At 39.9% G+C, this 27,260-nt stretch overlaps 1 protein-coding gene across 2 annotated transcripts; it reads right to left on the bottom strand.

Moving 5' to 3' along the window:
• Positions 1-630: 630 nt before the first annotated feature.
• On the bottom strand, positions 631-27,218 carry ksr1 (kinase suppressor of ras 1). Of its 2 annotated transcripts, XM_015392105.1 has the most exons (21): positions 27,201-27,218; positions 26,736-27,082; positions 16,544-16,684; positions 12,205-12,352; positions 11,625-12,114; positions 10,237-10,418; positions 9,928-9,988; positions 9,702-9,785; positions 7,344-7,405; positions 7,148-7,257; positions 6,357-6,525; positions 5,804-5,852; positions 5,652-5,715; positions 5,293-5,577; positions 5,015-5,211; positions 4,831-4,927; positions 3,983-4,116; positions 3,648-3,779; positions 3,412-3,547; positions 3,185-3,318; positions 631-1,130 (listed from the first exon to the last, which is right to left on the bottom strand). In XM_015392105.1, exons 2-21 carry the CDS (start codon positions 26,946-26,948, stop codon positions 1,124-1,126), a joined length of 2,895 nt encoding a protein of 964 aa, XP_015247591.1. In that variant the 5' UTR covers positions 26,949-27,082; positions 27,201-27,218; the 3' UTR covers positions 631-1,123. The 2 variants fall into 2 exon arrangements, with proteins under 2 accessions (XP_015247591.1, XP_015247592.1); XM_015392106.1 differs by lacking the exons at positions 26,736-27,082; positions 27,201-27,218 and adding an exon at positions 23,449-23,584.
• Between the last annotated feature and the right edge of the window lie 42 nt (positions 27,219-27,260).

Raw genomic sequence — 27,260 nt, 5'->3', positions numbered from 1 at the left:
ACCGACGCACTGAGGAGCTCACGTTTACGGGAGGATTTGGGACAAACTTGCAGCAGGTTCCTGATCGATGCTTCAGTAGAACAGATATTACATTATATTCCTGCGCAGTTTTGACCCGTTTGCTTTTACGGTGTAACACACACACACACACACACACACACACCACCTGTTTGTTTTCATGAGTCCCATAAACGGATTGTACATTAAAAAAAAAAAGACAGCATACAAGTGAGCACATCAAACTGATCCGTCTTTGAGATTCGCCTGAAGAGAAACTATAAAAACACAGCAAAAAAAAATAAATTAAAAAATCACCATGCAAGAAAAACTAAATTTGAACCCAAGAAAGAAAAAAAGGCTCATTGTGTTTTAGTTTTTTTTCCCTCTTTGATAAAAGTGCATATTGTCTGAGCATGGGTTAGTGAACACATGCCGTCACACGAAGCCGTAAAGAAAAGCGAGAAGAGGCAGAAGGCAGCTGGTTTGAGAGCATCACTCAAGCAGCCTGTCCGACATTTGTAGAGCCCTCGGGAGGAGGGGGGGTGGGAAACGGAGATAAATGAAGTCGTCCGTTAGGTGATTGGGTCCGTTTTATGTCCAGCAGCGTCTTTTGCTTTGTGTGTGTTTTTGTTCAGGGAGGAAAAAAAAATAAAATAGTGCCATGTGGTCAGCACACCAGCAAGAGAAAAAAAAAAAAACATGATAGCAGCAGAGAGAGGTGAGCAGCCATCAGCAGGCACAGACCACAGCGCAGTCAAGTCAGTCGGGCTCGGCACAGACACCACCAGGCCGGTTATTCACAAGCCCAACTGATGTTTGGGAATCCAACCAAAACGAAGGCAAAGAGAGTCTAAAGACGCGTCAAAAGGGAAAGCAAAGAGGATGATGCCGGCTGCCCCACCCCGCCCCTGTCTTTCATATTTCAGTCCCTCCATCTTCTCCTCCGAACAAGAAAAAAAAACACCGACGGTTAGACACGGAAGATTGGACTGGGGATTAGTGGATGGAGCGCCCGTTTCAGGCAGAGGCAATGCTTTGATCAATCCCGTAACAGTAAAGGATTCAGGAGCATGCAAGGCAGACCCAGGCTTTGTTTTGCATTGCTTATGTTTCAGAGTGACGGCTACAACCTAGATTAGACAAGAGAGAAAAAAAAAGGAGAGAGGAAAAAGGGCAAAGGAAATGTTAGACGGTTAGTAAAAGTAACAGGGATGAGGCTGGATAAAAGCACTTTGATTAGTCAGAGAGGATTCAGCACATTAACCAGCTGGAGGACTTGATTATTTAAGGGATTTCCTGTTGTTGAGCTTTAACTCCTTTGAGAAAAATTATAATTCAGTATGTGTGCGCTGTCCTTTAAACACGGATGGCTTCATAGTGAAGCTCTAGAGCGCTTGGAGCAAAAGCAAAGTGTTGAAAAGCAATTTAAAGATGAAAAGCAAAGGGAGAAGTTTTGTTTCCTCTATTAGGAGCATTAAAACCAGACTAAGTTGCATTGAAGCTGCAGCCAAATTCTCTACATGTAGATGAAAATAGTTTGACTGCTTCAGTTATCAGAACCAAGACCTTCATTAGAAGGAACAGAGAGGAAAGCTGCTTCATGGGCAGAAAACCGTTTTCTCAGTTAAGTTTACTTGTGAAGAAGGGCGAGGCTTGAAAAATGAAATGGAGATTAAAAGGAAAATTGGCCAATCTGATTGTTGATTTTCTAGCATTTCCTAAATAAATTACTCATTATTTTGCATTAGATATATGTATATTTTTTTATTCCTACAAAAACTAGAGGAAATTATTGGTATTTGACATTTTAAATGTTTTCACTTAACGTTCCAGTGCCTCATTCCTTAACCAAATATTTTAGTATATGAAAAAAAAACAATCGGTCGATATATGGATTTAGACAATTTGAGCAAACTAACCGCCCTCTTTGGTGTGGAAGTTGTTTTCAGGGGATGAAGACTCAAAGTTTGTCATTTCAAGTTTTGGTGAGATGTCATAGGAAGCAGAACAGCTGTAAGCAGCTCTCTAAAGGGAACCATTGATGGAGTCTGTAACTAAAGACACCATCTTTCTCCTGATGCTGATCATTTCAGTTCTTTTCCATTTGGTAGCTGGCTATGATGAGCATCTCTACCACAGGAAGCCCTCCCACAGTTCAGATACCTGAAAATACCCTCCTGTCTTCACTACTCCTAGCCTCCAACCACAACTGCGTCAATTTAAAGTGTCCTTTACTGACTTCCTCTGGTTATATTGTTTTTATCCATGTGACTGATCTGCCATCTGAAGAAGCTGCTTTTTTAAAAACACAGATGCTAAAGACATTTTGAAATGTTGAACTCTAATCATTTCATCTTCTAAAACAGTTTTTAGGACGTTTCCGCTCCTCCTAATAGGCTGAACTAATTTTATAACTGTTAATTTCACGTTTAAAAACTAAAATAAAAAAGGCCTTTTTTTTAAATCACAAATAATATTGAATATATATTTAATTTAATATCTAGACTCCTTCATATGGTTGAAATGGGCTTTATTTTATATTGTTTTGATAAAATCTTGAACCTTTTAGGTTTAAAGTTTAACATTTGTTTCCTCCTACTCTGCTTCCTTTAATTGTTATTTAAATGTATTTTTCGAGATTATTATTTGACATTATATTTAGTATTTTTTCTTCAGATCTGTGGGTCCAGGTTGGAGTCAGTATCTCTAAACATTTGGAACCGCTGTGTCTTTCAAAGGCTGTGGCTGCTTTATATCAAAGTAGTTTATTTTTTTAAATAGCGGCTCCACTTGCAAAGTTTTGAAATATTTATGCTTAATAATAGCTTAAAGATATATAATATAAAACTATAAAACACAAACACACAGGTGTTCATAAAAAAAACAAAAAAACATTCACATTTCATATTAAAAACACAAGCAGAGAAAATCTGATTGACTATTTCAACCAACCAGATAATGAATAAATGTTTGGTTTACATAAAGACTATCCAGCCCTACAGGTCTGACTGAAGCTTGGCTCCAGTTCTGTATCGTTTCTACAGTGTAGAGACAGAAATCATGACTGACTAGGTCACTGTACCACCGGGAACCCCAGGGAATACATGAAGAACATTTTTTTTTTTTTTTTACAGTATTTCTACATCCAGTGTCTTGGACTCGGCTCCAGCTGTGGGATACCTACTCGGCAGACTTCCAGAAGTGTCCCGGGTGGGACAGCCTGCGGTTGAGTTTGGGCAGCTTCTCCAACATGTCAGCCAGCTGAGTGAAGGTGGGTCTGTCTCTTGGGTCAAATGCCCAGCAGGCAGAGAGGATCTCCTAAAAAATACAGCATTTAGATTTAATCTACATTTCTTAATCAGGTTAAATTTAAAGATGTTTTTTTTTTTATAAATGATGACTCCGACTCACAGTGACCTCCTTGCCCAGGCTGATCTCCCCTAAAACCTTCTTTATGCCCTCTCCACTCCCAACCTGCCAGATGATGGCTTCAATGTGCTGGTTAGTGATCGGCCAGTCCCTGGCTTGGAGCTCATACCAAATTGTTCTAAAAATAAAAAAGAAAGAATGTAGAGATGTGATTATTAATTTTAATAAATCCACTGTGGAACCTGGATGTAGGTCTCCAGAACTCAAATACAACTCACCCAAAGGCGTAAACATCTGCTGCTGTGGAAAAGGGAAGTCGGTCCTCGTTGTTACCTGGGCTCATTTTACGCACAATCTCTGGTGCGAGGTAACAGATCCAACCGTGTGGAAGTCTGAGTTTATTCTCCCGCCTGAGGAAAAAATAAATCAATAAATCTACCAAAGCAGCCCATTTCTTATAGATATCACCCTCTGACAAGCACAAGGAGATGGCTGCTGCTGCTGCTGCTGGACTGCCGCTGCAGGCCTCAGCAAGTTTTACAGCTCACTGCAGCTCCCCTGGTAATAGCACAGCAGTGTAAACAGAACTTCAGCTGAGCTTAGCGCTTCTCACCTCCCTTCCTGAACGACACCAGAAATCCCAAACAGGCCGAAATCCGTGATCACTACTTTGTTGGTGTCGTGGAAAACGTTCTTGGACTTCAGGTCTTTGTGAACGATGCCTTTGGCGTGAAGGTAACCCATTCCCTGGATGAAAACGGTGACAGATCAGGAGATAATGTCAAACAGGCAGCGGTCACATAGGTTGGTGAGTGGATGAAGACTTATTAGGCAATGGACTAATTCCATAATGAAAGAAAAACATTTCCTACATTGAAATACACAAACTGTAATCAAGTGGAAAACAAAGAAATGCCTTCCAACTAAAATGAGCTACTTTAATGAGCAGAGAGGAGGGAAAACAGGAGGCTTCATCATTCTGTGCAATAAGAATTCCAAACGACTACATTTCGGTGCTTATTGGATATCATTATGTTTGATTAGAATCAAAACAAATATAGTAAATTGTTAAAATATATTTAGAGCTGTAATAACCAGTCTGTTAGACTCTAATAGCTGATTTTCTGCCTTGAATTAACGGTTTCACATAATTCTTTGAGGATCTCAAACAGGTCCGATGGTTGTCTGAGAATCTTTATATTTCTGTCCAGAGAGGACTTGGTTGAGAAACATGAGGCCTTGGTGGAGGAAAGCGGAGAAAACTGATGTGATAGAGGTCAGAGAAATCCAACCCACTGACTGATTTTAGTTGTGCTGTTCTGAAAAGGGGCCTTAAATCTGGAGTTTGAGGGATTACAGCTCACCTGGCCCAAAATAAAGATCTAAAATAATGGAAGACTGAGGCCAAACAAGAGGTTTAAGTAGAAAATAACAGAGAGAATAAGATTAATAACTGCATACCTTAACAATCTCCTGAGCGATTTGCCTTGTTTTATTGATATCCAAGTTGTTTTTAGTGTCCCGAACAACAGAATACAGAGTCCTTCCTTTACAGAAACTGTTAGAGAAGGAGAGAAAACATCAGCGGACTGGAAAATGTTGTACGATGGAAGGAACTTGGTGGGTTTGTTTGTTGTGCTTTTACCTGGTGATGATGGCTAAGTGTGGTGGAGCCATGCAGGCCCCCATGAACAGGACCACATTCTCATGTCTGGTCTGTCTGTAGTTCATCACCTCCTTCTTGAAAAGCTTCAGGTGGTCCTGGTTGTTTCCATCGATCTCCAGTAGTCTGATGGCCACCTCGCCGTGCCACCGACCCTTGTGCACTCTGCCCCAGCGACCCTGTTAGACAGAAATCAAATCTCAGGGAAACGTCTCCTTCTCAAACTGTAAGTTTGACCAAGTGTTTTTATAAATCCACACCTTTCCGATGAGCTCTCCGAGGTCCAGCTGCTCAAAGGGAATGTCCCACTCCTGCAGGTACACGCTCGTCTGACTGGGCTTGCGGGAGATGGGGCCCTTCCACTGGCTTCCACGAGAACATGGCAGATCATCCAGCTGGTCGCACTCGCCGTCCGATCCGATGTTCATCCTCATGTCCTCCCTGTCCTCCTCATATTCCTCTCCGTGCTCATGCCCGTCATCTTCTTCGTTCTCTTCATCCTCTTCAGGATCTTCATCTTCAGCTTCAATGTCCTCGTCCCCCTCCTGGATTCAAGAAGGAAAACCCCGGTTAGAAAACAGAAAGAGACAAATAATCTAAAAGCGTTGTGTGAAATTACCTCTTCATCTTCATCCTCTACCAGCTCAGTGTGCGTGTCATCTGCAGACTGCTCTACCTCACTCCTGCATAAACAGAACATCAGAGATAAAAATTAAAGAAAAAAAAACATTATTTGACCCGTTAAAATGAATTAACTACTGTCTAACTTACACTGTATCTTGGAGGACATCAGAGTATATGCTTGAAGGACTGCAGACATCTATGGAGAAAAGGATTAACACCATTTAAACAGATCAATAAGGGTCGAAACACACAGAGCGTGTCTGCTCATGCAGTTCTGCTACATCACCAGCAGATGGCGTCAGAACACTTTTAAGGGCCAGTATGCACACTGAGGGAAGTGGAGGCTAAGGTCTCTATGAAATCATGCAGGAGGAAGAGAGGGGTATGAAGCAGCATGATGGCGTAACGAGGACTGAATGTGTCACTTTGGGACAATCAACTCACCGGGGAAGATAAACTGCTGCCTATGCTGAAAGTAATATGCAGCTTTTGCAAAAAATTCAGAGAGGGGACAAAAAACAGAATAGCAGGAGAGGTTCAGGGTTAGTGAAGCTCTTGGTTAAGAGATTGTCATGAGAGCACAGATCAGTGTTAATGTCTCTGGTGGAAACAGAAGGCGTGAGAAAAGGGTGCATAAGGCCTGTAACAATAATCAAGAAGGGAAAATCATCTTAAATGTATTTTAGAAAAGCAGATTTACCTGGAAAGTTAAAGCGGCTGTCCCTGTGTCCTTTGGGCGAAGGGTTCGGAGGTGGGGTGGCACTTGGAGGATTGCTCTGCTGGAAGGGGGCAGGGGAGGACGGTGTGGAGGAAGTGGTGGAGGATGGGTTGCTGCTGGAGTCAAGCTGGTTCATCACAGGAGGATGATCCTGGTGAGTCACAGGTTTAATAAAACCAAGTTAAGGAATCAACATATCACTGCTTTTAAGATAACCTAACAAACTGATACCTTAATTATCATACTTTGAGCTTTTAGGATTTTGGAAAGATTGTTTTATTAAAGTAAGTTAAAGAAAATGACATATATTGCTTTGATTTAGAAGAGAAATGAGCAGATGGTGGAACTGACTGAAAAAAAAAAATGTTTTCTCACTTTTGGAAAGAAATGGGTCATTTTTTTAACAAGAACAACCAAGAATTACACCTCTTAGTCTAGCACTTGAGTGACACTTGCAATGTTAATATGCAGCAGTAAAGGATTCATGTTGCGTAGATTTTCTTATCAAACCATGTAGCTTTGATAAATGTAAACTTTGCCAATTCAGCTTCATAAAAATATTATGAGCTTTATCTAATATTAATGTTTTATAGGGAATTTTTGTGCGAGTTCTTGGAGACAAAGTAGTGCATAAATGTTAGGTGAAAGCAAACATGATTTCTAAAACTTCTCTATGAATATGTTTGCATTAAAAAAAGTCTATAATGTGTAAATACATCTGAGGTTTGTGGTTAAAATATAAGAAGATGTGAAACAGTTTGAGGTATCGTTACCTTTTTAGTAATGGCCTTTGGTAAAGTACCAAACTGTGGAGCTTCTTGTGGCCGGTCCACAGGGTTGTTTATATCAGAAGGAACTGACTCGGTCCTCCTGATTTTGGCAACTAAAGAAAAACAATTATTCTCACACAACTCTGATGTCACAAACTCATAAAAGAAAATAAAAACAGAAAAGGCATTAAAACCATACTTGGTAGAAAGGAGATTCTGCAGGATGGAGCCTCTTTCGTGCATTTGTTGTGGCACTTTAATCTGCAGACAGCACATGAGATAGCTTGTTAGCAATTAGCATTTAGCATCAACAGAGCTCCTCAATTCCAGATCAAGATTAAGTCAAGCCAGCAGAGCTCTCTGCTATGAAACAGGATTAATAGCTTACTGAGGTACCTTCAAGATCAACATAGAACCTGCTCTTGAAGTTCAACCTGTTTCAGAACTAGTTTGGTTTGGATCTTATGTTAGATTATAGACGATTCATGTGTGTTTTTGCTACATGTATGTAAATTTGCTTTGTTGGAAGAAGCAACAATAGAGTAGCATAAATAGAACGATGACTCAGTGTTTTCTCATCCAGACGTGAGAGCAGGTGTCCTACCCATCCTGCTGTATATCATCCTTAAAAAATATTTTGTTCAATTAATTTGAACCCACTGGATAAATAAACCATCATATGTGCTCATGCTTTAGTGATAAATGCCAAGGTCAGTGTGATCTATCAGTCTGAAATCTGAAATGGTCTTTACAGCAGACCAGGAGCGCTGTATGGGGGGGGAGTTAGGAAGCCAAAAATAAGAGGAAAAGATAGGAATATCTTTTCACAAGCATAAACCTATCATCTATACATGTGTACAGAGAATCAGCTGTGTTTCTTTATATAAGCCGTCATTATATCGATAGGATAGTTTCTAATGTAAAGTTTTAAGTTAATGTATATTTGTTTGCATTCTGATCATTTTCCTTTGTAGAAATTTCCAAATAAAAATTACATTGAAATGTTTGCTGCTTTTTATATAAATCCTATGTTTGGTTTTTTTTTCTTAGAAGGATGCCATCAGCTGCATAAAAGTAATTGGTCACAATTTGCAAACTCCACCTTAGCAGATGTCTCGTCATGAAACTTTGAACTCCTCCTCTAGCTTGGTCAGTTTACCAGCTGGCTTCCATTAAGAGATGTCCAATATTTATCGTGCATGCCTGTTGTCCCTTAGAACTAATCCTCTATACCAGTTAGGTGGGTTAGGTTAGGTGATGCAAGAGTTTTATCAGATGCACCAACATAGAACAGCCTTACACATTTTATATCACAACAGCTCTTTATAAGTGGATCATTCCCCACAGAGTTGATTATATTAAACCCACTGTCCATCCTTAGGACCCTGTCACACCTTGCCGATTTAGCCAGCATATGCCCGAAGTCCCAGAATCAACTAAAATGCTGACATACAATGCATTTTTTAAGTATTTTCTCAATTTTGAGCAGATACACAGCGCATTCATAATGAGTCCAGAACTGATCTCCAACGACAGCCTGACTTATGCCTAACGCACAGCAGCGTAATGCCCATGAAATTAGGCACAAGCTAGTGTCCTGTTGGGGGCAGTGATGCACCCCGAGGCGCCCGGCCCGCATAAAAAGCTGTCTTTGATCGCAGTAATAACCTAACTGCGGTTTACCACCCGCCAAAAAGAAAAAGAAAGAATAAATAAAAAGAAAAAGGAAGAAAGAGGGTTTGCAGTCTCAGCAGGTTCAGCGTCAAGTCTGCTAGGCAGTTTGTTGGTCGATACAAAAAGCTGTCGATACGATGTTTGATACTGTTATACAGTAGCTGTACATTCGAAATATGTTCAGCGGTCGTCTGGAACATGTCTGATATGTTGATAAGTGTTGGAGATAAGTTCTTAATAAGTTACGTGTAAGTTGTGCGCAAATTATTCATAGGGTTTGGATAAGCTGGACTCCTTGACTTATAAGTAACTTACACTTAATGTCAACGATCAGATAACTTCCCTGTAACTAATGGCCCACCTATGAGCATACACTGGCATACGTCGGTACTCGCCGTATGTTGACGTGTTTCTGCGTGCTTCAGGAGACTTCAGCATGCTCATAACTTACACAAAACGTACCCATAACTTATCCAACAATGCCAGCGATTTTGCCAAATTTTTTGCACATCAGGCATGCGCTGGTCTAAATCGCCAATGTGTGACAGGGGCTTTAGGTAGTGATACCATCCAGTTACAGACAGCATGGTCTTAAAAATCTGGTCTGCATATGTCTGTCTAGGTCTGGTAGAAACTGAGTCAGTGATATCATTAAGGACTATTTTTATTCTTTAGAAAATCTTAACAAAAATAGGATCTTTAAACAGAAGTGAATGAAGTGTTATTAGCAGAAATTGTAATCACTTTAAAAGCATAATCTCCACCTACAATATATTGTCTTCCCACCATTTTTAGCTAAATTTAAGGCCAAGATCTTTAAGAATGATAAAACAATGGTTTCATTTCACATATTGAGGCATTTTAAACAGAGGACTCCACTTACCGACAGTGTTTGCATTTAACTCCGAACATCATGTTCTTCTGGCACACTTGACATGTCTGAGACAACCAGGACTTGGTTGAAAACCTGCAGGTTACATAAATGCATGTCGTTTATGCTGAATTAGAGAACTGTCATTATTATTTTATAACGGAAACGCAGTAAGCTCGCCTCAGTGACACAAAGATGGTTGGAAAATATGTGAAAAAACATAAAGCAAACAGTTTACCTGTGCGTGACTGATAGGCCGATGTCCCTCCTCACTGCTTTCGGGGAGCTGCGGTGCAATGCTACATTATTTAGGCAGGCAAAGGGAAGGAAGACTAGAAGATTAACAATACGGCTGAGGAGTCGTCCTGAATGGACCTGATTTTATTTATTATGAACTGATTATTCACACACTTCTACAAAAATAGCTTTCATTTGAAATATGTCATGTCTTAGAAATGTTCCCAACTTTAATAATAAACAAGCTTCCAATGTAGATATTAAGATGACCTTTAGTAAGAAAAAACAAGCAGAAAAGCATTTGGCTCACTCTTAATTATGCTGTGCTCCTCAATCAAGGTGGGCGTCCCTGGCAGGGTGTAAGGTGCAGTGTTGGGAACCGGGGTCCCTCCAGGGGTCCGCGCAGACTTGACCGGGTATCGAGAGGGCGAGTCCTCACATCCGTTCCCGTTCATTTGCATATTCAGCAACAATTTGTTCTTTTTTAAACACCTGAAAGGTAAAACCATATCAAAATAATCAGCAGGTCTAATTTACCGCCATCAACTAGTAGGAATGAGACCAGTGAAGGTCTGCAGCATCACGGGGAAGATTATCGACGCACTGCAATGAGCCACGCTGCAGCACCTTAATAGCATTGGCACACTGACAATAGTCACATCCTTAACACCCACATGGAGGTCACAAGAAAAGCACCAAGCTGTGCAAGACCTGTGATCTGTGTGCACGTGTCCTCACATGAGAGGAGGAAAAAAGACAGCCGGGAGAACACATTTTCTACCTGCATACCATCTAGTTTTAGTTTCTGCAACACATGATCCAGGATAGTAAAGCCTGCATGTAGCATCTTAATTACTGTTAAGCAGAGTGGTTTTATAAGAGCACCACTTCCTTGTATTACTGGTTTTTCCCCATAATAAAATATTCCATGAAGCAACAGGATATTGTGGATTATCTTGCGGCCTGTTTGTGTTTCTACAGTAAATCACAACAAAGACAGAGTGGGAAAAAAAAAAAAAAAAACAGAGATTAAGTGGGTTGCCACCCCTGAGAATAAGAATTAGGAAATGCTTCCTGTTTTGACATGACTCATAATCTCTGGGAATTTGTTTGGGATTAGCTCCCCTCAAACAGTAGGAGCAAAGGAGCAACAGCCAGGATGTGAAGGGATGCTGGACAGGGAACGTGAAGGGATCAAAGGAAATCTCTTTGCCCGAGTCCTAAAACAGACAAATTCATCATTTAGGGGAGAGACAATGAACTAACAGGTCTCACTGGGGACACTATACCAAAGGCTACTCCACTCATTGAGCCCAAATATAAAGAAATTCTAAGAAAATCATGTCATTTTTCCCCAAATAAAAAAATATGTTAATGATCATTCACTGTATTATTCTAATTTAAACTAAACATTTAACAGATTTAATCTCTTCATCAAGTCAAGTCATAGCTAAGCTTAGTTTACATAGCTTGATCATTTCCTTCCAGGCAAACCTGCTCAGTAGCTAAACATCAAAGATAACACCCGGGGCTCAGATCTACTACTTTATTTGGCGTAGCTGGTGTTGATTTGGTTATTTTATGATTCAAACCAAACATTTGAAAGATGTTGGTGATGATATACTAGTAGTAATAGCTTGCCATTATTTGACCTGACGGATGACCGTGTGAACCCAGTGAACTCAGCACGGTACCTACTTGTTGTTGGGAGGATCCTCGATACGATTGCCCAGCTGGGACTCGTGGCTTTTGCTGCGTGTCAAAGTAATGTTGGGGAGCAGATGCAGCACCTTACGAGACGGAGGAGGAGGAGTGCAAGGAGGCTTCAGTTTGTGGGGCCTTTTTGTGGGCGGGGTTACGGGCGGGGTGGAAGTGTGTCCGTGGAGCCGGGATGTGCGTGGCCGAGGCATGGGGAATAAATCTGTAAGGGGGCTGTCACCGTGGCCGTATGACCCCAGCCCATCCGGTGAAGGTGCTGCTGAAACTGAACCAGAGCGGGGATGAGGGAAGGTCGCAGAGGGGGTGGATGGGGTGGACTGGATGGTGGAGGGGCGGGCTAGAGGCGACGGACTGTGTGGGCGAAGGGGAGTTCCCAGGTAGGGCAGCTGGTCTGCGGTTAGTAGAGATCCGCTGTCCCTCCTGGTGGATTCAGACAACCAGGAAACGCCGTCCTCTTTCATTTCACCACCTGTAAGAGAAAAAAAAATGATGTTAATTAAAATATATGCCAGATTTTTATTTCATCAGGGTTTGGGGTATTGATATAGGTGAGACCTACCTGATTCAGTGGCACTCTTCAAACAGGAGAGGGCAGCACCAAGTCGTGCACATTCTTCTGAACTGGACCCAAGTCTTCTCATTGCATCTCTCACTTGAGCTCCGGTCATCTGCAGTAAGGCGTCCAGGGACAACTTTGCCTCCACAGCCTGCAGGAAAAAGATAAAAACAAACATGGCTGAGAGTCATAATGGTAAAGAGTAAGGATGACAGAATTCTAACATACACACAACCAAAAATCTTACAATAATTTGACCCATTTTAATCTGAAAAACACATTATTTACAATGAACCAGCATAATATAATCCTCCTGACTACATTCAAACTACAGATCCAGGCCCTCTGAAACAAAGAACACAGATCAGATTAAAGCCCAAATACTTTACTGAAGGCCTGAAAGTGAGAATGAATCATTTCAAATTGACTGTCTTGCTCACACTAATTGGTATGTGGGGAATTTGAAAAACTTGTAACCATCACTGGACTTCAAGCAGGGAAACATGCAAACCTTTACAGCTGCTGTTCTGTACCAACCTGTTGCTGTCAGTTCAAATATTTAAGCTTGACAACTTTGCATCTCTGAAAAGGTACTTTTCAAATTTCCTGTGTCAGAATTAGGCCAAAGCTGAGGTGGTAGAGTCTCCATAAAGATTAAGAAATCAAAAGAAAAAAAAACTGCAACAACCTGATGTACAAATGTTGATTTAAATATAAGATTTAGCAAAAATAAACTGATTATTCTAGGATCTTTAGCCAAACTAAACAAATTCAAAAACAACAGAGATTCCTACACTGCAAAAAAATTAAATCTAAATAAGCCATTTCCTCCTTAAAATAAGTGTATTTTTTCTTGAATTAAGTATTTAAGTGACACACTTTACCAATGGAACAAGACAATTTACACTTAAAATAAGAAAAAACAATAGCATTTTCTCATTTCAAGTGCATAATATCTAGATAACTTATTTTAAGAGTAAAAATACTCATTCTATTGGCAACTCATCTTATTTACCGGCTCAAATTAAGGGTAAATACCCTTAATTTAAGACATTGCTACTTATTTTGAGATCGTTTTTGCTGTGTAAACAGCAAGATCACTGCAAAAAAAAAATAAAAAAATCTAAATAAGTAATTTTTGTTTCTTAAAATAAGTGCATTTTTTCTTGAATTAAGCAGGTAAATGAGAGACCTTGCTAATGGAATAACGCAATTTATATTTAAAAAAAACAAAAAAACAACTGTAGTCTCTTATTTCAAGTGCATCATAACTAATTATCTTATTTTAAGGGTAGAAATGTTAATTCCATTGGCAGATCATCTTATTTTCCTACTCAACTTAAGGGTAAATACACTTATTTTAAGAAATTTACAGAACATTTTTGCAGTGATACTGTAGAAATCTGTTTTATTACCTAAAACCACACTCCTCAGGCTAAATACTGGTTAAAGAAACAGAACAAGATCAACCAAAGGGATTGGCAGAAATCTCAATCTAACCTCAGTTACACAATTATCTACTAGTATGCTTTAAAGCACATCCTCATTTTTATTAAGCCTAAATTGTTTTGAGGAACACTGTTTAGGTTTTTCCAGGCAGATATGCGCCTAAATCTTAATGCAGTTTATGAAAAGAAAACAAACATCTGATCACCAGCTATCGATCATCTAGGGACATAAATGTCATATTCAGGTCATTTGCATTTTCTGCATCGTTTTTGTGGACTCTGATGACAAAGAAAATGTTTTCTTTAATGTGTGCAAAAATAGCCACACAAACAACACTCCATAGATTGCACAAGGATGTAGGACCTTGTCCAGTGAATTTTAGGATGTTATTTTTCTCTACATGGGAAGTGCGTAAACGCTTATCAGTCAGGTTAAACCCTTGCTCTGAGAGGGCAAATACTGATCGCAAAACTAGGGCAACCTCCCACACTCGTGTGTACACTGTAAGCAAAATCAAGAGCACACAGGCGGACGTGCGAAAACACTAGCAAGGATGAGAGATGGGAGATTTAAAAGTGGCCATGTGCCTGCTGTCCTTATGGCTCTGAAAATACACAACTCAATTAGAAACGGAGCTACACGGATACAGAGTTTCCCAGCAGGCTTTGTGAGAGGCAATACTAAGAAAACATGGTCATGTAGTTGCATTTAAGTCTAATTAACAAAAAAGGTACAAAAAAAAGCAAAAAACATTTCTAAATTATGTTTTTGAGGCCTGGCTGGATTATTAAATGTCCAATACATAGAGGAACCATTAAAGAAGCCAGGCTGCTCATGCCTGCCGTGGACTCACATCCTGCAAGCTGAAGCGTGGGAGCAGGCTCGATGGATTCCATAAATAAGAAGGTAAAACCATCAGAGGGTTTTTGGACCACCCATTACATAATGCATCCCTCATAGAACGAGCCAAAGAGACGTGCTGTATAAACCTTGGTCTGATAATGTGCGTTGCTTTAAGTGGGTCGACATCGCATCATGACAGCAGAACATTTATTAGAATGTTCTCACATGTAGACAAAAGGAAGTAATTTTCTTTTATGCTAGTAGGCAGTGAGAGAGCCTTGCAAAGGTTTCATGATGTAATGCTACAACCAGCCTTTGCATTTTATGGGGCTTTTAGGTGGCAGACAAATCAAGGTAGGCATCACTAAAATAAAAGAAAACATGATTGTAGCTTTTGTTTTTTAAAGAATAAATGTATATATATCTCTAGCTTTTTCTCTGACTTAAGCTTCTTTTCTGAACATAAAGCTTTGCGATCAACCGGAGCAGTTCCACGCAAATATATCGTGATATAATATGTCTGACCAAATTGTTTTTATAAACATTTTTTTTTAATAAAACACTTTAAATGCCACAATAAACACATTTAATGAATTTTAATGCCAATTAAGGACTTAATTTAAAAAGTAATAATTTAATGACATAATGATTTTGAATGATCTGCTGAAACCCTGAATTAGGTGAGTGCATGGCCAATAATGTCCAGACTGTCTCCATTTTGGATCCGTGCTGCACCTACAGAGTTACTAAGGTCTTCTTTGCACAGACAGGGTTGTAGTGCTGCTAAACTCTTTTAGAAGTTGGACTGAACTTTATGGAATATTGTAAAATAATGCTGCTCTACATTTTGTTTCTTGATTTTGAGAAGTTTCTATTTTGATTGCTCTGTCACAGTCATTGTTATAAAATGTACAAATCTTCTACTCCTTTCATCCCACTTCTCAAACAGACATACGTTAGTCTATCAACTGAAGTCCCAATAAAATGCAATTAAATTCATGTTCATAATGTCAAAAGGTTCAGAGGGCCTTAATGCCTCTGTAAAGGCCTGTATATTAAAGGTAGGTCCACTTAAAAATGAGGAGCAAAGACTGCAAAAGTAAAAGGACAGATGTGAATCAAGTGTAAAGACACGTACTAAGAAATGAAAAAGCATGTTAAACACAGGAAAAACACATCAAAAGAAATAAATAATAAAGCAAAGACAAGATGGGGTGAAAAATAAAAGTGTAAAAGAGCAGACAGGGGAAAGAAGTCAAACAAAATACCTCTGAAATCAAGCAATACTCTAAGAAAAGTGACGTGTGATGATCCGTAACATGATAACTGGTTCATACGTCCAATAAGGAGAAATGTTGTGACGCTGATTTCCTTACATAGCTGCACAAAACACCTCACAGGACTTTGACTCACTAAAGGCGTTCATGTTTAGACAAGTTCATGAGTGCAGTTTTATGACTGTTTGATCTCAACTGGAAAAAGGATTAATGTCTTTAGTAAAGAAAATGATTTAAATATGAAGAATGGAATCAATCTGATAAGTTTTAATACTTGAAACAAATATAAAAAAAAAAGTCCACTGAAGTAAAGCCAGGATCAGCCCCAGAAAGCTCCCTTAAAGACCAGAGGCTTCAGCAAATATTAACTTTTGGGACATTCCTTATGCACCTGTCGAAAAGGCATTTGTTAGTCAGACAAACGTGGCATTTAAACGGAAAAAGACAGCTGGTTGGAAAGTTGATTTTCATCCAATTAGGAAGACATTTTCCAAGCAAGAACATCAGGAGTTTGATTTTGCATTGTTAGCCTCCTGCCCTGTTTTTCATAGAAATTTAAAAACCTTTATTATAAAATTAGGTGTTTTCAGTGTACGTGCAATGCAGACAGCATGATTGCAACCATAAAATAAGCTCCACTTTTATATCCTAGTACGCTGGTCAGGCATTCCTCACGCACACGTGAACGGGGCAGCGAGTACACACACTGGACACACATCAGTGTGACACAAACACAGAACAGAGCGCCGTCTGTAGAGAACAGCGTGGCCTACCTGGATGAGCTCTGCTCTCAGGTTGACGGTGCGCAGCCAGTCTCGTAAGTGTGGGTAGCTGTCCAAGGCTTCGGGCCTCTCCGTCTCTGGAAGTTTATTTTTACACTGCAGCTGCTTACAGATGTATTTCATCAGCTTTACCTGCAGGGAGCAACAGAGGACGTGTCAGAGATGGGAGGGGCCGGTCAGAGTGGAGACTCAACTTTCCTTTGATCTGAAGGGTCATCTTATTTCATTTTTTTTCTTTTTTAAAGATAGCAGAAAGCTGAGCGTCACGGCCACCAGTGACGTGTGTGTAAGTGACACATAAGGACCTAACCAATGATTTCCATCAAAACAATCCTCTGATTCAACAAAGCCTCACGAATGAAATACGGACATGAGCCTCCATCATGCTTTGAAACCTTTTTATAAACATCTGTATTTGCAGATCTGGAAACTGAACTTATTTAAAAATATCTTTGACTCTAGTGGAGCAAAAGATTTTTGGCTGCATTCAGGGAAATACTTAAACTAGGCCGTTGTAACACATTATGCCTTCCACTGGATCTCAGTATATGTTTAAGGTTGCTTTCATGTTGGATGGTGAACTTTGACCTCCGTCTAAGGTCCTCTGGTAGCTCCAACAGGAAAAATCATCCAGTGTTTATCTCCAACAATTGGATCCTGCATCTGCATATACACATATATATATATATATATCAAATATTTCCATTCAAGCACCTACATGTTTGCTTTTTCAAACAAAAAAGGCAGATTTGTAATATTCACAAGGGAGAAGCAATTTTTTTTTATTTATTCTGGATTCTTTTTATACCCTCATGTTAAAAAAACAACAAAAAAAGCAGAGCTGCGGTTCTTTATAGCTTTCATGATAAGTGCATCAGTCCGTTGTGTAGGTATTACAATGAAGACCGCGGTGTTGGTTTGCAGCAGCCCGCATTGTGCAGCTCATCATGACTGTATAGTGTGTCCTTATCTCACGGGCCATCTGAATAGAGTCCATTACAGCAGGCGGCACCTACAGATGAGAGGTGCAGCACCAGCTAGCGAGCAGCTCGGCGCATACCTTTTGAGCGGCCGGCGACAACAATGGCGAGCGTGCGTCTTTCTCTGCACATTCAACCACCCCAGTGAATCATCCACTTGTCAGTCACACAGAGACTCGCTGCAGCCTCGCATGTATCTGAAAGATGTGACCTTGGGTGGTGAAAAGAGCTGAAAATAAAAGCATCTCGACTGGAGTATGAAAAGAGGAACATAAAGAGGATGTTATTGCTCTAGGTGTTGACCCCCACTCTGCTCTTAAGCTCTGCAGTCATTCATCAATCATCAGTAATTAAAGCAAACATGGAAGAATGCAGCGTGAAGGCAATGCTGTGAAATCTCAATGGTCAAGATAAAGAAAGCCAACTTTTAGATCTTTTAAAGTGCTCTTATCTGCACTGTGTGAATTTCACCCTTCATGATTATCATTCTATAACTGATCTAATCACATATTTCAGATGCTGCAGTGTCTCTCATATCTTAACCGGCATGATCGCAAACAAGAGGCGTTTACCACATGTGGCTAATGAGCTCCTTCACCTCCCCATACACTAGAGCCGTGCGATGACATCAGGTTACCTAGCAACCCTTCTTCTGAGGCGTCAGCAACATTTCAGTGGGATTTTCCCATACATGTGAAACGCGGAGCTTCAAAGAACACTTTGAGATAAAAACGTCACCGTAGGTCTTTACCAGAAAAAGGCAGCAGCGAATGGCAGGTTTAAGATACCCTCACTCAAAAGGCATTCAATGTGGCTGTTGGGGCCTAAGATCTGGCACCGATAGGGGGAATGAGTGCTTCTCTGTTAAACGCAGTCGGGTACAAAGCTAACCGGGAGATTCTAGCAACCCCCCCTTTGCTTTTTATTTTTGGTGCAGAGGAGAGACAACAGCATTTGACGTCTGGCCTGGAGGTGGGAGGAGAAATGGCGTCAGAGCCCACCTGTCAGCGGAGCAAAACAACACCATGGAAACGGCATCTGCTGTGCAGAGGATGAGTGACAGCCACCAGAGAGGAGAGGAGAGGAGAAGGGGGGGGTCCCTGCAGCAGTCCAGCCTGTTACAGCAGACTTAGGGAGCAGATCCCACCGCCTCTGCTGTTCATTCTAGCCTCTTGCTGACACAGGCAGTTTGGTGCACCTGCCAAGGATAGCATGGCCTCTCTGGGAGCCGAGGAGCCATGCTCAGTCCTAGAAAATGATATTTAGACTGGGAGGCCAGTGTGTTTACACCCCACATCGAAACAGAACAGCAGCGATGCACTCTAGGTATGGGCCAGAAGTCAATGAATGACAAATGACTAAAACAAATGAATGAGATTTCACTGTATTTCAGTCTTAACAGAAAAATAAAGGGAGAAAAAAAATCAACTGCTTCATCTAAAAAAAAAAAAGGCAACAAATAATTCTACAGTGGACAAGGTAATATATTAACTGTAATACATAAGCTTAAGAAAATAACCTTTTTATAAAAGATGGACATCCTACATTTTTATTTTTTTAGCTCAAGGTTGCAAAGGCAAGAAAAAGTTCCTTTTTTTAGAAGAAGAAATTAAAATGCAGAACTCCTGGGATGGAGGAACAAGAAAAATGCTGACAGAGTGATGACACTGATGATAGATGTCGGACGAAAGCGACAAATAGGATGATGTTGAAAATCTGCACAACAAAAACCTAAATCCTACAATATTTTTCAAGAACTTTAGAAAAAAACAACATTCTTTTCTAGGAGCCCTGGGAAAATAAATAATTTCTATTGTTTTTTTTTTTAAGCAGTGCTAAACAATAGATATTTAATTACAACTTTAATCATAATGAATGCCTGTACAGTATCACATCATCAAAGGACATGAAACAACTGGTACTGTCACTGCCTTACAAATTGCAATGAGATTTATCTTTCTTTTTTTTTACAGATATACATTTTCAGAACAAAAAGCACCAAAATGTGTCCTTTTTTTCTTAAGTAATTAAAAGGTGCAGCAGCTCTATTTCAGCCAGCTGTCCTGGAGCTTAAATCAACAGGTGGGGGAGGGACATTGTTTATCCATCCATCCCAAAGAAAACTTAATTTATTAAGGCTACTCTGATAGAAAATGCTGGAACCGACGACCACCCCATGTGTAATGCTTACGGGGGCAACTGCCAATAAAATTTACTACAAAATCTGATCATTACAATATTTAGCAGCATTTTATTATTCAAATATTTAGGTGCATTTTGTTAGCTGGTGCTATTTTCACGCTAATTACAATACCTAAAAGTGATCTGCATGCTGAAATGTTGTGGTCTATGTTCATTTCTGTTGACACAAAAAAGAGGAGGTTACAAAAACAACCACAGTGAGAGATATGGTTATGGAGAAATCAGGTCATCAGAAGGCGTAGGTCTGTTGGGGTTACGTGGCTCACAGCCCGACACAAAAGCCGACTCTCCTCCTCCCTTATTGCTATTAGCAGTGCAAGCTGATGTTGGGTTAGGGAGGTGAAAGGGCGATCAGGACGCTTCAAACTCACTGGGTAGATAAAAGCAAGTCCTGACTTGGGAAAACAGAAAACCAATCAGGTTTTTCCAAACAAACTGTTTTTTTTTTTTGACTTTCAAAGATCCAGTTTTCTACTTTGTGCACCGCTTGTTTACTATGATATTTTTAGGTGCCGTCTCCTGATTTGTAGTTAGATCAAGCAGATCCTCCTGTCCTCAGAGGCCAAATCTGGCCTCAAAATTACAGGATGTAATGCAACTCATCCTGAGTCAGTATAGGAATAGATCATGGTATACCCACATGGCCAAACTATTCTGCTTTTCACATGAGACAGCCAATTCTTATTGGCTACACCTCCCTTTAAAAAAAAGGACTAAAGGAAATAGAGTCAGGGTCAGTGCTGATAGTCACCAGAGCTGTGCTTCCTCTACACCCTAGTGTCTACCGCCGTCTGCTTCTACAGCTCCAACAGACACAGCGACACACAAGCAGGGGCTGTCATGTCAAGGGAGGCGGCCCAGCCGATTGGCTTTGATTTCTCCCTCCCCTTTCCTGCCTGCTCTCTCCTATCGCAGAGTCTCTTTGCGCGTCATTTGATTTTCTTATTTAACAACCAACCCTGAAAATGCGTAGGAAGAAAGATGTCTAAATATAGACACAGCCACAACAGCTCTCACAACGAGCGCACAGCAAACTCTCCCCAACAGCATGAGGAGACAAATAAGAGTGACGCGTTTGCTTTTAGCTGATCATTACAGAAAAACAAAAAATAAAAACCCCAAGCTCCTGAAGAATCCCTGAGAACGTTTATTTAAGGGTATGTTTTAAAAAAATCCAGCTATTTCTGTTCATCTTGATCATTTTAATTTCAGTTGGCTGTGGTTTAAAATCGTACAAATTGCTGGAGCAACGCTGGAGGATAGGAACTGACTAAAGTTGGGAGGATGAAGAGCTGCGGTTAGGAGTAGCAGTGAGCTAGCATGAGAGGCAGACGGAGACCGAGCTGAGTGGGATTAACATGTGAGAAGTGAAGTACCAGTTAGCACTCCATTTGAGAGGGCCAGTATCATTATCCTCTCACAGGCAAAGACAGAAAAAACACACATGGTTCAAGAGGAACAATAAAGCTCGCCCTAATGAGAGAATAAAGCCAGTTCAAGCCGCCCTTGATTGCACTCCAGTGCAATATGGGGAACGATAACCCTGAGCACCACCAACTTCTGACCTTCTCATCCAGCAAATTAGGAATCAGCATCCTCAGTGGTAATTATATCTGCCCTGCTACCCAGCAGGAATGACAAATGATTTATCAACAGATATTTATACATTGTTCTGCACATGCAAATAAAATATATGATTTCAAGGATGAAGCAGAGAGTATAACCCTTTAGAAACCTATATGAATAATGAAGCCCAGTACTTCATTAAAAATATAACACCAGCTTCATTTTCTCCTAAATTGAAGCAAATCAGGATTCTGCAAAGACGATCCTCAGGGAGGCCAAAACCAAGAAGTGAAAGTGAGGCCTGTTGGAAAGTTGCAAAACAGAGTGCCAGTAAAGACATAGGAAATGAGGCAGTTGATCTTCAAAGCCACCCAATGATCATGATCAAGATATCGAGGTCAACCTACATTTTTAAACACTTCTGCTTTAAAACCCACACAGCTGTGCTGCTCCTAAATAGTCAGTTAATCATATGGCACAGAAAGTGCTAGCATGACCAAAGTTGACTGTCCTGATAAAGCATAGTGAAATGCATCACTATCCTACCAGTGAGCAGAGCAGCCTGAAAGCAGGTAAACACATTTCCTTGTTCCAACGCTTAAGGCATATTTATGATTTGGAAACAAAGAGCATTAATCAAACTTTAAGGCGATATTGTTTTACCTTTCAGTTGACGAGCAGCAAGCTTTAAGCTACGAACCTATACAGTTAGCTGACTTTGTTTATTTGGTTGGGACAGTGCATGTTATTGGGCATACGTGAAAGAAAAAGATGGATGTAAACACACCAGATTAAAGCCCAAAGCCATAACAATCTGCTATTTTTATCCCTGAGTTTACTTTATAAAGAGCAGCAGAGCAAAATAGCATTATTATCATGAAGGCCCACCTATAGGAAAATACATCAACTCTAAGAAGTTTTATTATTAGCAACATTTTAGCACAAGAAAAATGTGATAAATGGTATCGTTTTAAATATCAATAACATTTTTTAGACAAATACTATGATAAAAGTTGCATTATATTTCTACTTAGAGATATCAGGCTGTAAAATGGTAATGAGGAGTGATTGAGTTCATTCAAATACAATTTTAATCTCCTTTGGACTGAGATAAGCCTGGATGTTCTGTACAGAGGAGGAGTTGTTTATTCTTCTTTATAAATAAGGTATCGGGGAATATTTATAGTGCTATTCGTCTGGAAAATGCAGATCATTTACTTACAGTACAAAACAGCTTTTCAGCTAGAAAACTAAAACTATAAGTACTGCTCAGAAAATGACAGCCTCGTGTAAAAATATGGGTTTCTTTCAATGTTAAGGGATAGCAAAAACAAAAAAGGGTTAAATGAGAAAGAAAATTCCTTATTATAATCACAGAAAGTAGCACAGTTTGTAGAGTTTGATAAAGAAAACTAAAGAAATATATCATGCTTTAAAGAAAGGAAGATGTTGGTGATGTACCGTCTGATAATTTGTCTCAAATGTCTGGATAAAAACAATAAAAAACATAAGAAAAATAGAAATGAAAGTACAAAAATAGTTAAAAATATAACTTATTTGGTAATCATATGCCTTTTAACATTCATATTGAGTGCTTTTCTATTTATTTATTTTTTTTCTTTCAGGCTTTTCAACAGCCAGCTAATGGGGAACAGCATCACCCTTAAAAGGGCACTGCACACCAGGGGCCGTTTATGACCAAATAGTTAACTCAATGTGAAAATACCTTACTTTACATCAAAGAAAATACCAATAAATAATACAATTATCCAGACAATAAATTTATACTCGTGACTTTTTTGATGCAGCCACTAAACTCAAAGAGAACTTTTACTTTCTGACGTTGATGCAGCCGCTCGAAGATTTAGTACAGCTCCTTGCTGTACTAAACCTTGGTGAACAACGAGGTAAATTCTGAACTTTTGAAGACCACAAACCAACAAAATCTAACTAGAAATAACCACATCCACTGCTTGCACAACTAAATTATCAGCATTGGTCCTTAAAAACGCCTGCTAAGCATATGAGAAACAAAACAACCTTAGAACAGTTTAAGGAGTACTCAAGAAGAACACGAGAGTCGCACTGCGTTTCCATTGTCATGTAGAACAATGCCGGTGAGAAAACCTATCTACGAGACGAACATACCTCAGGAAGTACTCCGTCAGATCACGTCCTGTTCCACTGACAAAGCACAAAATGACAACGGATAAAGACGAGTGGAAGAATGTAGACTTGAATGGGCCAAGACTTCATAATTCCACTAACCAGTTGAGGCTTGCATTGGCTAACCTGCAACTTTTGCTTCAGGAAGCAAAAACGTAACAAGCCACTCAGCTGCATCTGCTCCCCTTATGCACGAAACCAGTGGGAGTGGAGCAGGGGTAGGCTAAGGAAACAGCAAGCCGAAGTTGCTGGGCTTCCCTCATATTTAATCACTTAGTTTGCTTTTCTGTTACAATTTGCTCCCACATGACACCTTTCAAATCTACACTAACCCTGCCAGGGAGCTAAGGACCAACAGAACAGATTTAGATATATATTCTTAAATAGGGGGCAAAAAAGGGTTCTTCTCATTTTTTTTCCACTGTACATCTTTTCCTGTATTAATCTACATGGTAAGCTGAAATGAACAAAACCATAGATACACTTAATCCCTTTATTAGCAGAACATTTATTTATCAGCCACAACTTTGTAGCCTCTTAAAATGTTGTTTTTACACTTAAAACTCTATGTATGCTCCTCTATCAAAAAAATTGTAGGTTTTTTGCAGTAGCTCGACAGTTTACTCGGTCTGCAGCTTTGTAGGACAAACTAAAAAAACAAATAATCACAAATTCAAAGGGAAAAAAAAACATATATCAAGGAGAGGCTGAATTGGTTGTATAGCGTAGCTCCATGTCACATCATGTCTGCATCTGCTTATGTAGTATCCTGTCAGCTTCTGTCATTTCTCCTGAAGGAGGAGTGGTTTATTTTGTTTTTTGGCCATTACCAGCCAGACGCCTGGGGTAGACCAAAGGCTTAAGCCTACTGATAGATCCCTAATCTAAGCTGACTGACTGTTTCTTAAATTGTTGGGAATTAATCTTTCATTCCATGTAGATAAGTTCACAAAACAAAGCCAGCCAGGAACACAAATTAAATCCGAAATAAATACTATATACGACGAGAGAAAATTCTGGTAACTTTGGCATTTTTGCGTTCCATTTAGATTAATAGATTATAACGCAGAGAAATGGTATGATGGAACAATTTTAGGAGGAATCATCTCTGATGGCATCATTCTACAAGCATAAAATATAAGGAAATAAGTGGGCCTTATATTATGGCTAAGCATCTAATAAAGTAGAAACATAGCAATAAATCCACAGAAAGATATTTAGGGCAGATGTTAGCATCGGGTGATACGTGGATGTGTTGGCCAATTTCTTTGTGCATTCAGCAGACCCCATGAAGTGCATGCATTGCCGCTCCTTCCACTGGCTATCCATTATGTTTTCCTTGTTTTGTTAACAGATAATTCTATTTAAATTGAGACTTGTGCAATAATTCTTACAACTGTCATTTTTATTAATTAAATGTGGGAAGATAAAGCAATATCGACTTCGAAAATGATACCAAAAACCATACGAAACAAAGAATCAGATAGGTTGATGTCAAAATAATTGGTATTCGCCTTAAAAAAAACAACTATATGTTCAATCTCTATAATAAAGCAGTAATAACAAAAGATTACGTCAATTTTATATTTAACAAATACTTTCCCATCTTAAATCTAATGGAATAAGTGCTGCATATACTGTACATTTCAGGTACACCAGAGATTCACACCCTAACTTCTGCAGAAGATTAAGAAAGACCCAAGTAGCATTTTTTTTTTAGCTACAAAGGTAAGACAAAGGTCAAGTTTTGGCTGTTCCTTGGACTTTTTTTCTGCACAAAAAGTCATTACCAAAGAACCCCAATGGTTCAAATGCTTCTTTTTGTTTAGCCTCAGTCCATTTTCTTCATCCTGCTCCTATGTGCAGGGGCGGAGCTAGGTGGGGGGCCAGAGGTGGCGATGGCCACCCTTAGCCAACCATTTTTTTTTTACGCCCTCTAATACAGACAGTGGCAGCAGTATCACTCTCAAGGGGAATGTTCTAACTTATTAAAAATTTTAATCTTTCATATATTAACAATTACTTGATAGCTAAAATGATATGGTTAATTATGCACAGCAATATACTAACATTAAAGCTGTTATATACAGAATTCATGCTCTTTTAAGAACTAAATTTTGTGTTATATTGGGTAAAAAAAAAATGATGCGTCTCTGCAAGTCATCTAGGTGTCTGCAAGAAAATCATAGATAAATAACTACTTTAATAATAACTTTAAAATGAATTAAATGTAGATATTAGTACATGTAAATATTAATTTTATGCAGAACAAATTCTGATAAAAGAAGGTAAGTAACGACAATGGAAAAACTTTTGTCAGACCATACCTTTTATTTAGACAGCATAAATGTTTAAATCAATGTGTCTATTTGTCAGCAAAGCCATTCCTGTTGGAACAGTGTAGGATAGGCACCCATCCGCTTACGGCCACCCCTGACTGGCCACCCCTACAAAAAATTTTCTGGCTACGCCTCTGCCTATGTGGAACATTCTTTTGACCAAATATCCTTTTTTAATTATTTAAACTGCAAGTGTTATTTCAGTTTTAAAACTTGATTGTTTTAAAAATGGGAAGGAAAGTTTTGCGAAACAACAGTGGAAACTTGTACAGTCTGCTGACCCCTGGCCTGTAACATCAACTCACAAGAAGCCACATTGCAAGACTTCTCTAAACCCAATCATGTTTTTAGTGTTCAATTAGCTCTCAGTATGATAGGCTGTCCTGCAAATTAAATGCCTCCAGGGTAAAACACAATCAACAAAGCAGAGCTGAATCAGCATCTAGATCAACATCAACCCTGTCTATCCACATTTTTTCCCCCTTTTTTTGTAAACACATAGGACAAGTCATGCAAAGCAAGGATTGCCTTCTGTTATTTGTTTTGACAAGCCGGTTGCACAACCTAAAAAAAAAAAAAAGAAAAAAAAAAAAAGAATCCAGCTCTGCATACAGATAAAAGCTGTATCAGATTATTGAATGTGTGCCATTAGGCCAGGCTGGATGGATGCAGCTGCACGGCGCGCTGCTAACAACCATCACAAATAAACACTTGGAGCACATCATGGCTGCAATTAGGTCGATTTTTGACGACGATCCTCAAACGGTCATTACAGCGACAGGTCGGTCGCTACATCGGCGACAAAAACGTGCTCAGCTCGCTGACAGCGTCGCCTTTGCAGCCTCTACTCTGGCGGACATAGCGTCGGTTGCATCATGACTCCGCAGTTTAAACCAGACACATCCCCCCCCCAAATCAGCGCACTTTTACCTCTAAAGTGCGGATTTCTTGTTGCGTGAGGTCGTTGGACGCGGCGCATTTGGTCCGTAGCCCCTGTAAGCTGGAGATGGAGATATCGATCATATTCTGGATGAGCTCGCACTGATGGAGCGCGGCCATCGCTGCGCCACCGCCGCTCTGCCTCTCCGGCTGCTGCTCATCACTCTCGACCATCTTCCCACCGTTAGCAGACACACTATCCATTCCTCAGCATCGGGGCCCGGCTGGAGAGGGAAGGGCTGGAAGTCAAACCGCTGAAGTAGAGTGATACATAAAGCGGCAGTCCGGGCGACAGACCGTGGAAGTTAGCTGACAGCAATTGTCCCCGGCTGGCGAGGCTGGGATATAAAGCGAACAAACAAAAATAAATAAAAAAAAAAAAAAAGAGAGGCACAGTAAACGCGTGTCTCTAAAGCTATATATATATACTCGATAAACAGTTTAAATATTGCTAACGTTCGGCTTGTGTCGGTGTGAGCTTCCGAAGAGAAGGCTCTACTAACTTCCAGCGACAGC

Source organism: Cyprinodon variegatus, unplaced genomic scaffold, assembly GCF_000732505.1.
Source record: "Cyprinodon variegatus isolate N-32 unplaced genomic scaffold, C_variegatus-1.0 Scaffold573, whole genome shotgun sequence".
NCBI lineage: Eukaryota > Metazoa > Chordata > Actinopteri > Cyprinodontiformes > Cyprinodontidae > Cyprinodon > Cyprinodon variegatus.
The sequence above is the reverse complement of the archived record's forward strand: the minus strand, read 5'-3'. Positions and strand labels throughout refer to the sequence as shown.

Excerpts from the sequence above, each read along its gene's own strand:
- ksr1 (XM_015392105.1), bottom strand. The coding sequence starts at position 26,948 with ATGGATAGTGTGTCTGCTAACGGTGGGAAGATGGTCGAGAGTGATGAG. Across the intron at positions 12,115-12,204 it reads GAAGAGTGCCACTGAATCAG|GTGGTGAAATGAAAGAGGAC; the intron begins GTAGGTCTCACC and ends TTTCTCTTACAG. Across the intron at positions 7,406-9,701 it reads GTTAAATGCAAACACTGTCG|ATTAAAGTGCCACAACAAAT; the intron begins GTAAGTGGAGTC and ends TGCTGTCTGCAG.